A 12,172-nucleotide genomic window follows, 5' to 3' on the forward strand; every position below is an offset into this window, starting at 1 on the left:
CTGCGCCTGCCACTGGTTTCAGATGCGACGTTCTAACGGGCTCCCCAGCGGGGTTGTAGGTGAGTAGAGGACCCAGCTGTCCCATGAGGCAGGGCTAGTGGTTTCTTCCGCCTCTGCTGTGGGTTCCCATTGGCTGACGTGCACACTGCTGGAGACCAGCTCTCACTGACCAAAACAATCCGACTGCCCAAGAGACACAGCCAGCCTCTGGCCAAAGAGAGGCTGACAGTTATATTCCAGTTGTTGTTCTTCAGAGTGGTGTGGCTGACTCATCAGCGAGCCGGCAATGTTCCTAGCTGCCCAGTGATGCTTGAACCAGCATAATCGTGAATTCACGAGTGCTTGTGAATGAGCAGATGCAAGGTGCAGTTCCCAGTAACGGCCCGTTTTTCCATTCATTTCCAGTATTATTCCAAAGCTCTTTATTTTTGTAGTGTTCTAATGAGAGCCACATGCCAACAATCAAATGTCCATTTCTCATGTTATCCTACAAGTTGTTATAGCACCTAGAAGTCCATTACAGATCGATCTTTTTCGTAAAAACACATTGAAGACAATTTTGCGCTGAATCTAGAGCTACTCCAAAAAGTAAAGTCTGCTAAAAAACCCATGAAGCTATTACCCCAGACAGGGGGAGTGGGTATTTGAAACTCGAGGAAGTGAAGATTGCTTCCTGTTTGACAACATTAATACTCCAGAGCCGTGAGCAGTTAATTTGCTTGTTTGTGTATTTCAAATGCCCCAGTTTTTTAGAGGCACACGAAGGTAAATTCTTTGGGTGAAGAAAATGACTTTATAAGTAGCTCCGCAACTGTTTTGTAGGGTTGGCTTTCTGGGCCCTTAAACGTGTGCCCTTTTGTATGTCAGATGCAAGAGCCGGAGGAGCAGACAGGCCTGCGCTGTGGGGTCCAACCAGGAAGCCCCTGGCCGACCAGCAGCCGGGGCAGGGCCCACAGTCTCGAAGGAGCACTGAGACTCTGTTGGCACAGTCTCTGCTACCTGCCAGTAGGTGATTCATGTCACCTACTGTGCCTTATCATTTCTGCCACTGCTTGTCCTGGAAGCCAGTCTCTAAATTGTGCCTTTTATGTCCGCATTCCTTCTGTGGTGGCCCACAGGGGACTGCCAATCTTGAGGAAGTGTTAGAGTGTGCACAAAAAGCTTTGGAGATAAAGCTCTGTCCATCCGTCTCAGCCTTTGTAACTTTCACTTCAATGCTCCTTGATGGTTTCTGGGGTCTGGGACACGAGCCTTGTCAGTGCCCTGCAGCCAGCTCTGAGCAGGGCTGCGGTGGGTTCCCCTGGCCCCCCGCGCCCCAGGGCCCTGAATGGGGCCCCTCTCAGCACCTGCACAGAGCGATGCCCCTGTGGCATCTCCATCTTTTCTCCGAGAAGACTGAAGCGATGTGGAATAATCTGTTTCATTCAAAAGTCACTTCTGATCCTCCGGGATGTTCCACAGTCCCTTCTCTGTGCTAAAGTATCTGTTCTGTTGCAGCCGCGCCTCTCCGTGTCTCGATCGCGACAACAGCAGGTGACTGTGCATCCCCTGCCTGCCCGTCCCTGCCGCCCCCCAACCCAGGGTGCTCCAGTGCTCAGACTCCTGGCAGGATGCAGCTGTACCCCGGCCACATCCCTGCCAGGTCCCCTTTCTCTGCGGTGGTGGGAAAGTGGGCATTTTTTGTTTCGTCGGGAATTTGCTGGGATTTTGCCCAAAGTAACACAGCCCCACGGGGAAGGCCTTCCTGGCTGCGGCTCCCCACGTCACTGCTTCTGTTGTGAGAAAGTGCTCATGAACTGAACAGTTATTCCTAGCAGTCACACAAATTGGCGGACCCGTTTTAAAGTTCTGTTAAAAGTGGTGACTTTAGGTGTCACTTAGCAGGTTTTTTAAAACACTGCATCTAGGTGAGCCAGAGCCTGGAAGTGTATTAACGGTGCAGTTCCTCCTAGTGCCGCTGTAATCCCAGCCTTTGATACTTGGGAAATTGCGCTACAGAATGAGGCTAGTCAGCACCCTAAAACATCCGTTCTCCTGTGTTGGTTCAATACATTGTTTCTGAGCGTTCGTATCAGTTACCGTATTTTTGTCACACAGGCAACTGTCACGTTGGACTGGTTGTCCACAAGTAAAGCAATTTCATATTTCTAGTTTTGAAAATTTTATATCCATCCTTTCATTTTTTCTGAAACACTAAACATGATGTTTCTACCCATGAACACTGTGAGTGATAAGCATTTTTTTTTGGTGATTTTAGCAAAGTTGAGCCACGTCTTTTTTAAAAGACGTTTTCCATCCCTGTTTCAGTGGATGGGAATGGGGGGGTTTCCGAGGAATGAAGGGGACTGTGGAGCAGAAGGCTCAAACACGGCGTCCGTGCCAGAATCGGACCTAACCCGTGGGCCTGGCTGTGCGTGCAGATCACTGAAGCACCCTGGTGACCCTTTTTCTTCCTATTTTCACCCCAAAACTAACTGAATGCTGCGGAATCCTCCCCACCCCACCCCAGGCTCCTGGATGAACTGAATTGAACTAAGCACCCGTGACTGGGGGGAGGGTGACCCTCAGCAGCCCAGGCCCTCCTCCCTCCTCCAAGCATGTATCTGTGTAGCTAATCGGGTCTCCTCAGGCGAGTCATCTGCATAATAACGGTGGGTCGCTTTTGCTTTTATTCTTTTTAAATTGTGATAACACCGAAACTCACAATTTAGAAAATCTCCGTAAGAATTTCTAATTTGCATGATTGCTGAATTTTATCCAGAGTGAGACATGCAGTTTTGGCAAGTATGGCATGTTGACACTTTTGTCTGCGGAGTCTTAAGTCAGTGTGCAGTGCGGCGCCTGCAGACTTTCCTGCAAAACCGCTGGTTCACTGAGTCAACCGCAGAGCACAAAGGAGCCTGTTTCTTGGCGGGACTGCAGTGTGCCTGCCCAGTAGGAACGCCCCCAGAGCACCTGCAGCCGGACACGCCGGCAGCAGCCGCAAAGGGTTTGGGGACGTTAATACCCGCAGCCACTCTGGGGTGTGTTTCTGGGAAGTCTCATTTTAGGGGGAGAAAACTGAGGCCTAAAGACACGAAGCGACTGGTCTGCGGTCACAGCAGTGCTTGAGGCAGAGACAGATCAGTGGCGGGTTGGAGAGGGACCCGGGGAGGCTGCGGCAGCATTGCCCTGTGAAGTAGTAGTTTGTGTTTTATTTAAATAGTGATGTTCAAAAACGAGTAAAAGCTCCATCATCCCATTAAACTACTTCAGCAACGTTCCGGGCTCACTGTAGGTACTCAAAAAAAATGTTAGTTTCTCCATTTGGTTCTTAGGTGTTGTGTTGTACTGTCATCTTGAAGACATTCAAACTCTGCAAAGCCAGGTGGGTGTAGGGAAAGGAAGGCCAGAGGAACAGCATTCGCTGCGCCTCACGTCTCTGCCGCACGGGGCTGAGTCCCCACCGGCCCTCCGTGCAGGCGGCACCTCCCTGCCTCAGAGACGGCCGCACTAACCACAGGCTGAGCGCCAGTCAGATGTCAGCTCCCCTGCACACACCTCGCTTCGCGTTGTTGCTCCGATGCCTCTCACCTCCGATGGCTCGCCAACAGTGTCTCATCCCAGTTTTAGTCTCCTGAAGACATGAGAGAACCATTCCTATTTAATCGACTCTAGCATCATCTCCTCACGCAACACCTTACAGCCTTGCACTTCTCCTGTGGTACCAAAAAAGCAGTCTCTCCCATCTGCTTTTAGGGTTGTGAAATTTACACAGAACAACTATCCCCTCATTCTACGCCCGACCCAAGTCCTGACACCTTTTGATAATCTCGCATTTTAATGAAAATGCTCAAACGCTTACCCAATTTTATGTTATAAGTGATTGGGACTAAGTGACCAGCATGTTGACTTTCATCTAAAAGACTCTCCATCAGTACCTAAGTGGAACTTGAGTCACTGGTTCTCTCATTCCCTGTTATTTGGAGAAAAGACTGCTTTCGCTTCACAGCTCCATGTGCTCAGCTATTTTATTAGCTGGCTGTCCTGCAGTTACATTGCTGGAGTCTGATTCTGCAGTTCTAGGGGCTGAAAGACCCACACGCGGTCGTTCGAATGAGTTCTGAGTGGATCGGCTGCCCAGAGATCAGAAAAGTAAATCCCCTTCTACGTGAGCCGTCCTCTCCCTGTATTAGACGTAAACAGGGACAGCGTCTCCCAGCTTGCTCTTTTCACTCTTACACTCACTCACTCATTCAGCAGCTATCCTCCTCCCCCATGCATCACCTACTTTGTGCCGGGACCGGGGGACACCAGGTCGTTGACACCAGGGCTCCTTCCCAGGCACCAGGGATGAATGTGATTTCGGGTCAGCGAAGCCCGCCTTGGGGGCTCAGACCCTGATCCTGTGCCCCGCTCCCAGCAGGGCAGCCCCTAGTGTGAGGGTGACAAATGTCTCAGGAACAGGAAGCTGTAGGGTGAATGGGAACAACAGAGGGTTTCACATGGGCAATCGATGACGAAGCAGTCAAACACGTACCAGAGGCATTGTTCCAGCCAGCAAGGTAGCTCTCCAGCCTCTGGATAGGTCCCCAGGAGGGGCACTCGCATACCCCGAGGTGGAGGCAGTGGTGGCCAGAGCCATGCCAGCGCACAGGTGCAAACACCTGGCAGGCACATGAGCGGAAATGCCCGAGTGCCTTCGGCAGGTGCAGACAGCAGTGGAGGCTGACGGCCATGAACTGTGGCAGCCAGTTTGCACCAGCACTGGCAGTACCTTAAGTAGCTTCTCTCTAGTTTTCATAAAAGTAGCATATAAACATAGTCAAGTAAAAATCGAGACAGAAAGAAAACCTTTATATTCACCACAAGTGTTAGCTAGTTCTTCCATTCTTTTGAGCAATAGCATATTTAAAAAAAGAAGTGACTTGGTAGTAAGAAAAGCAGATAACATTCTCACATGGTGTTTTGATAAAGACCAGAAACATCCACATTTGGGCCTGAGCTGTCGATTATCCTCCCCACCCCCCACCTCCCGTGTGGCCGCACTAAGCACGCAGCGGGCCGGGCCGGGCTTCAGGATGCCGCCTGCATGACGGCTGTGCAGGCTCTGGGCCCTGCCTGTCCCTTTGGGGACCAGCAGTGGGCTCTCGGTCTAATCGCATGCCTGGCGAGTCCTGTGCTCTGCTGTGAAGGGGTGCCGAGCTCCTTCTCTTCACTCGTGTAAGAATAACATGAGTGCACTGTGCTTTGGTCCCACAAGGACCTGGGCTGGAGGCCTTCCCGTGTGTCGGGTGTTGCTGTGGGCGCAGTGCGTGTGGGGCTCCGGCCCGGGCTGCTGGCTGAGCCCGGGTGCTGCTTCCCTCCTGCTGTTTTGGCGTCCAAATCTCGCAAATGCAACAGCACTGCCAAAGACGGCGACACGTCCTGGGACGCACGCTGTCTGTCCGTGTCTCTGCGTACGTGCACAGGCAGATCTGCTCCGGGACGAAGCGAGTTCCTCCAAGACGTCAGTGAGTGTGGTGACGGACAAGGTGACAGGAACCCAACCGACCCCTCAGACCGACCCTCCCCCTGACGCACGGATGGGCCAAGCTGCCTGGGACTGACGGCTGCCCGCAAACCCTGAGCTCGGCTGAACAGGAGCAAAAATGACAGAGACACCCTTCCATTTCTAAATTATTGGCTGTGATTCTCCACATTCGCTTCACTATACTTTGGGGACAGTCAAACTGACACCCTCCCCGGCAGGAGCCAGGGTTTCCCCGGTCACACGTGGAGCAGAGGGACTGTCACCTCTCTCCTGCACCCCCCCCCCTTAGCTCCCGTGAGCTGTTTGCACACTCCTGGTGTGACCTGGGGAGAGGCCTGTGCATCTTCTTTTAAGTCATGAAATTACATTAAAACGAGCTGGACCAGATGTAACTTTGGAAAGTCAAGTGGAATTAACTTATGGCAGCTGCTCCATCCTCACTTGACTCCATGTGTGGGTTTTTCAGGGCACACGTAGAAGGGAGACGCCTCGGTGTCTTTATAGAATTCCATTCCACGTTCCATGCCTACTGCATATGTTTTTAATGTACAGTTTAGTATGGCCATTGTCAACAAAAGTTAGCCAAAATCTTAGGTTTCAGATAAAAGTAGCACGGAATTAAAACAATAGCCCAGCCAAAATCAAGGCATTGGTGTATAGTAAAATAACTTTTAAAGACAGATTTTTCCCACCATGCATATCAAAGTGAGGGGATGATTTGAGGACACAGCATTATGGGCCACAATGGCCTCCACCGAGTTTGTGCCCCTGCCCGCAGTCTTGCAACCTCGTCCACTGCTCTCCCTTTCAGCTTCCTGGTCAGTTTCATGGTGGACGCCCGCGGGGGCGCCATGCGGGGCTGCAGACACCACGGGCTGCGCATCATCATCCCACCTCGCAAGTGCACAGCCCCCACACGGGTCACCTGCCGCCTGGTGAAACGCCACCGACTGGCGACCATGCCCCCAATGGTGGAAGGAGAAGGCCTGGCGAGCCGCCTCATTGAAGTCGGACCCTCGGGTGCTCAGTTCCTGGGGTAAGAGTCTCTGATAAGCCTCCCACTTAGTCACCGGTGAGCGTGCATCCCACCTGATGCCCTTGGGCTGGAAGGCAAAAAGGTACGTCGAACGCTGTAAATGGACGTTGGCCCCATGAAATGTTCTGAAAATTGGAAGTAGCATCTGGAGGCCCAGCTCCACGTCCACACCTGTTCTTTCAAGGCTTCCGTGACGCTAGTTATGACTCTTTCTCTCTGGACGTGGCAGCAGCTGCTGGACTCCCAGTGTGGGTGACTGTGTTGGGCCCTGGCAGGTGTTACTTTTTCCTGCTGAGGCCTACATGGCAAAGTTGTAAGAAAAAAATGCTGCCCTATTCCAGACATAAATGTAAGGCCCTGTGTAGTTATGAGAGAGAATCACCCTCACTCGGGACGGAAGTGTTCCTTTATAGCAGAGCCCAAAATTCAGTCTGTGTCCTCTGTCTCTTCTGTTACCACAATTGCTACCTTGAGTCTTACAGTCACACGGGCAGGCTGTCTGGTCACAGTGGTCATTAAAATGATAAAATCTAGACTCATGTCACCATCCTCGTTTTAGCAATTTTGAGCCCAAATTAGCTTTTCTTCTTCTGTTTGTTTGAATGGCTGCTGTTTTATTAAATGGTATTTTAACACGCTAAGAATTACATAGCTTCTGCTGAAAACTGACAAAAAGATGAAGTTTTGGAGGGGGACGAGTTTCAAAATATTTTGAAACGAATCAATTGTATTTAAGTCCTGTCACAGCCAGTCTTTGTGCCCGAATACGGGGCCAAGTCCTGTGCCTCACTCACCCTTGCTTTGCTAGTGTTGCGTTGGGAGCGAGTTCTTGCTCTGGAACTAGGAATTGTTCTAAAACCTAGTAATTCGGAGCCAGCTGTTCACGGGTTGCTCCGAATTACATGTCTGTGTTTGCGGTTCTCAGACCAGAGCTCCAGAGGGAGCCGGAGAGGGTCTGGGTGGAGCCGGTCCACAACCCCTGCCCCTTGCTGCCCCAGGCCCCTCCCTTCCCTCACACTCTGGTCGTGGGGGCTTTTAAATCATCGTCACATCTGTGCGGGAATATCCGTGGAAATGTCGGGCCTCTCTGCAGAGTCCGAGTTTTCGTTATATTCCCAGCAGCTTTGACTTTCTTGTGGATTAGCGCATTTTTTCTTTTTCGGCTGGTGCCCTGGCCCTGGCCCTGGGGGGACCTCACCAGGGACAGACCCACCCCCACGCGCTCTGGCGTCCCTGCACCTCCATTGAGCACTCAGGGCATCAGCACCTGGCTCCCTGTGACCAATGGAGGGGGCAGAACCAAAGCCAGCCTCCCCCTGTCGATCCGCGGTGACGCTGGGGTTGGTGGACGCCACACCTGAAGCTGACTGATGTTCTCTCTTTCACTGCTGCTTTGGATGTACTCAGTAAACTCCACCTGCCAGCGGCTCCCCCCCCACTTAATGAGGGAGAAAGCTTGGTCAGCCGCATCCTTCAGCTGGGGCCTCCTGGAACCAAATTCCTTGGGTAGGAGCGACTTAAAGCAAATTGATGGCTGTGGGCCCTTCTCCTCCTGCAATATGATTTCTCTTTTGTCATCGTGCCATGACATGTCCCTCTCTATGATTTAAATTCTGTATATGACCTCTCTTTAGTGGACCATTTCTGACCCCTGTGGTATGTGACTTTTGTTTTTGAGTGATGTTTTTATGCCTTTTCCCTTAAAGTTCTGTGACCTTCATTTTCGTTAAAGCATGAGCCCTGCCTAGTGGTACTATGTGCTAATTATGATGTCGTTACGGTAAATTTGGAGTCTGTACCAAAGCAACCTGGACTGGAAGGCCAAAGGCCTCTGTGAACCTAGTGGGATCATGCCCCGAGAACTGCCGGCCGTGCGTGCTGTGGGCCCGTGCCTCGCTGGCACCACACACGGCTGTCTGCGGGGCTCGCGGGCCACGCCGTGAGCGCTGCCAGTGGTGCGCTGGAACACCGGGCCCAGAGTGCATGCCTCTGCGGTTCCCGCGGTGCCCAGGCCATTCCCTGTCCAACAGTGGCGTCATTTGTGCCTCACAGGGAGCGCCTGAAGAGGCTGGTGCCCATCGTAGATACGCACGTCTGTTTCTTTACGCGTATCGAAGGAGAAGTTCCAGAACGCCTCCTGCACTCACAGGGGAGCCTCATGGGGCTCCAGGCAGCAGCGCGTCCCTGGGGACCCGTGCCCCAAAGTGGGACGCTGCTCTGCGGCCGTCGCTAGCCGATGCCCTGTCCCCAGAGAGAGAGGAATCCAGGTCACTTTGCCACAGACAGTTGCGTGCGTGCCCTCTGTGGCTGGCTCCTGTCCACACCAGGTGTTTTGCTTGCTGCCAGGCCTGTCATCGTGGAGATCCCCCACTTCGCCGCCCTCCGTGGGAAGGAGAGGGAGCTGGTGGTGCTGCGCAGCGAGAACGGGGACAGCTGGAAGGAGCACTGCTGCGAGCACACGGAGGATGAACTCAACGAGATCCTCAACGGCATGGATGAAGGTACCAAGGGGGCGTGGCTAGGCTCTGAGGGGGCGTGGCAATGAAGCATTTGGAACCCAGGGCCTCGTTTGCATGCGTGTGTGTGCGTGTGCGTGCACCTGTGTCCTTGTGCTGTTCCGGCACAGCAGGTATCCGGTGTGCTCTCTGGTGATGACTCAGGTGCACAGTACATTTGCCTGGTCTTCTGTTGTGACCTTCAGGGAAAGAAAATCCAAATCCTAGGGACCCTCTCAGTCCAAACTTTCTGCTTTTCAAGCCCGTCTGCATTTCTGTGCTGCCCTACCTGTCTGCCCTGTTGTAGGCTGGGAAAGCCTGTGACCTTGTGAGCAGATGGTAGATGGCACATAGGTAAGCTCATGGCCGCAGGGAATTGAGACCCTGGGCTTGTAGTCATTGTGCCACAAAGGCCCTTTTCTGCCCGCACAGTGGCTGCCTCAGCGACGGTCCCTGCTGGAGAGACCCCGTAGATACTGTCCTGCAGGACAGACCCGGTCCCACACAACCCCCAAGGACTGCGAGTTGGGGGGGCGGCGAGAGGCAGGGGGACCCAGTGTGCTGGTGAGGAGGAGGCTGCCTGGTGCTGACCGTGACCGCGCATGCTGTTGCCCGCAGTGCTGGACAGCGCCGAGGACCTGGACCGCAAGCGCATCTGCCGCATCGTCACACGTGACTTTCCACAGTACTTTGCCGTGGTGTCGCGCGTCAAACAGGACAGCCACCTGATCGGGCCGGAGGGCGGCGTGCTGAGCAGTACTGTGGTGCCTCAGGTGCAGGCGGTGTTCCCCGAGGGCGCGCTGACCAAGCGGATCCGTGTGGGCCTGCAGGTGCGTCAGGCATGCGGGCGGGGTGCTGTGGGGAAGGGGGCCCTACTGGGGACGCAGGCCTGCGGTGCAGTCAGAGAGTGCTAGAGAGGGGCTGCCCTGGCACACAGTAGGTCTTTTACAGGAGGGTGAGTAACTGCTACCCGAGTTCCACGCTGGCAGCCACACACTGAGGGATGAAACAAAGGCAACATATTAAAACGATCTGTTGTTTGTTGTATGTTTTCTTCTCAAAGGCTCAGCCAATGCATGGTGAGTTGGTCAAGAAGATCCTTGGGAACAAGGCCACCTTCAGCCCCATAGTCACTTTGGAGCCTCGAAGAAGGAAATTCCACAAGCCGATCACCATGACCATCCCTGTCCCCAAAGCTGCCAGCGACGTCGTGCTGAATGGCTTCGGGGGAGAAGCGCCAACCTTGAGGCTCCTGTGCAGCATAACAGGTGAGGCCCCAACCCCGTGAGTGGGAAGCTCTGGGACAGGGTGTCCGGCCTTGTGGCGTCTCTGGGCCACCCTAAAAGAAGCAGCGCTGTCTCGGGCCACACGTTAAATACAGTGCAACAGGTAATCACAAAAATATCTCATAGCATTTTAAATGAATTTACGATTTTGTGTTGGGCCGTGTTCACAGCCATCCTGGGCCACATGCGGCCTGTGGGCCCAGGTTGGACACCCTTGCGTCTGGAAGAAGACACTTGGACGGTTGGGACTTGCCCGAGGTCATATCTCAGATTCCCACAGAGCTGGGAGTCACACCCAGGCCCTTGGCCCTATCAGCCTCAACGGAGCCTCACCTTGTACCTTTTCAAAAATAAGCACTGTCCTGAGTGACTGTGCCCAGTAGTCCAAATCTGACCTCTGTCTAGGAGTTGGTTATGTCTCCCTCCTTGGTCTGTTGAACTAACTTTGGAAAAACAGAGTGAAGGCTTTCCAGGATTAACTGAATTTGGTCTTTTCAGTTGAAAGTTGTAGTAGTGTTCAGACAACTACCAAACTCCAGACAGACACTCCTGGAATACTGATGGTCTGAGCCCAATGACCAATAGTGGGAGGTTGCCCCACTCCCCCACCCCCATCACTTGGCTGATAATCCCCCATTTATGCTAACTCTGAGCTGTTGGCATTCGGCCAATGTCGGCCCCACTGTCAGTGGGAGTAACAGCCGGCCTTGGTTGCCGAGTGTTGCCAGAGCCGCCTCACTTCTCCTCCACGTCAGGGGCTTTGTTCCCCCTACTTCATTCTCTCTCGGGTTCTCCCTTCTTATCTGTGTATTTCTACACTTATGATAGCAAGCCATTGAGACCACCCCATACATTTAATAAAATGCAAAATTCTGCCCCATCAGTTTAATAAAAGGCAAAATTCAAAACATGTGGTCTCACAGGAGCACAGGGGGGCCCTTCCTCACTCCTGGTCATTACCGCGCCTCTGGCTTGGGTATCCTCCCACCGTTTTGGGCCCTGTGCACCCTTTCATTCCCGTGAGACACAGTGTGTGGACGTGAGGCAGGAAAGACTTAATGTGCGGGTGTGCCCAGACCCTGCCGGCGGTTCCGCGAGCGGACCACGTGGCCGAGATGCTATCCACCAGTCAGGCTTCCAGTGGGCCTTCGTCCATCTGTCCATCTGCCTGCAGAGTTCATTGAGCTCTTAATGTTTCCCAACATTTTTTTGCCAACCTTCCATTGCGTGTTGAGAGAAAGTTTTATGAAAAATAATTGTGCGAAATGTGAAGTTCAGGAACAACAGAGTACCTGGGTTTCCCGCTATTTTAACAAAACCTTCAGCTCCTTGGTCAGTTACAGGGTCTTTTGAAATCATTGGCTGTGCACAAATGTAGCTTCAGGGCCAGTGATTCCAGTACAGGCCTCCAGGTGTCAGGCAGAAGATCAGACGCCTGAGAGTTTGAAGCAGGCATTCAAAGAGCCACCCTCATCTCAACTCCTGGAAGGGGGTCAGCTGTCCCGTCTCCACCACCTTTCCGTCACTTTGCTCCCATTGTGTTGCCGAGGGGGCAGGGTCTATGCCAGCGACTGCAGCTGGAACCACAAAGACTCACTGCATGAGCTGGAGTCCGGGGTTGTGCCTGGTGCTTCAACAGTCTTGTTATTTCAGGCGGAACCACCCCCGCCCAGTGGGAAGACATCACAGGAACAACCCCACTGACGTTTGTCAATGAGTGTGTCTCCTTCACTACCAACGTGTCTGCCAGGTACGTGACACAGACCAGCCTCAGCCACACCACCCCGCTGCGGCTGCCGCTGTGGCTGATTCTGTTTCTTACGTTCTTCAAAAGTGAGGGTTT

General features: G+C 53.0%; 1 protein-coding gene across 45 annotated transcripts in view; it reads left to right on the top strand.

Moving 5' to 3' along the window:
• The window catches only part of ANK2 (ankyrin 2), a 248,677-nt gene that overhangs the window by 203,335 nt on the left and 33,170 nt on the right, over nucleotides 1–12,172 (top strand). For 17 of the 45 annotated variants that reach the window (XM_053911438.2, XM_053911439.2, XM_053911451.2 and 14 more), the window contains 5 exons: nucleotides 6,324–6,548; nucleotides 8,895–9,049; nucleotides 9,662–9,873; nucleotides 10,107–10,311; nucleotides 11,983–12,079. In XM_053911438.2, coding sequence (XP_053767413.1) covers nucleotides 6,324–6,548; nucleotides 8,895–9,049; nucleotides 9,662–9,873; nucleotides 10,107–10,311; nucleotides 11,983–12,079 — 894 coding nt within the window. Of the gene's footprint in view, nucleotides 1–1,497; nucleotides 1,534–6,323; nucleotides 6,549–7,955; nucleotides 8,055–8,894; nucleotides 9,050–9,661; nucleotides 9,874–10,106; nucleotides 10,312–11,982; nucleotides 12,080–12,172 lie in introns of all 45 variants that reach the window. The other 28 variants (XM_053911419.1, XM_053911441.2, XM_053911411.2 and 25 more) reach the window with 3 other exon arrangements.

This window comes from Desmodus rotundus, chromosome 9 (assembly GCF_022682495.2).
Source record: "Desmodus rotundus isolate HL8 chromosome 9, HLdesRot8A.1, whole genome shotgun sequence".
Classification (NCBI taxonomy): Eukaryota; Metazoa; Chordata; class Mammalia; order Chiroptera; family Phyllostomidae; genus Desmodus; species Desmodus rotundus.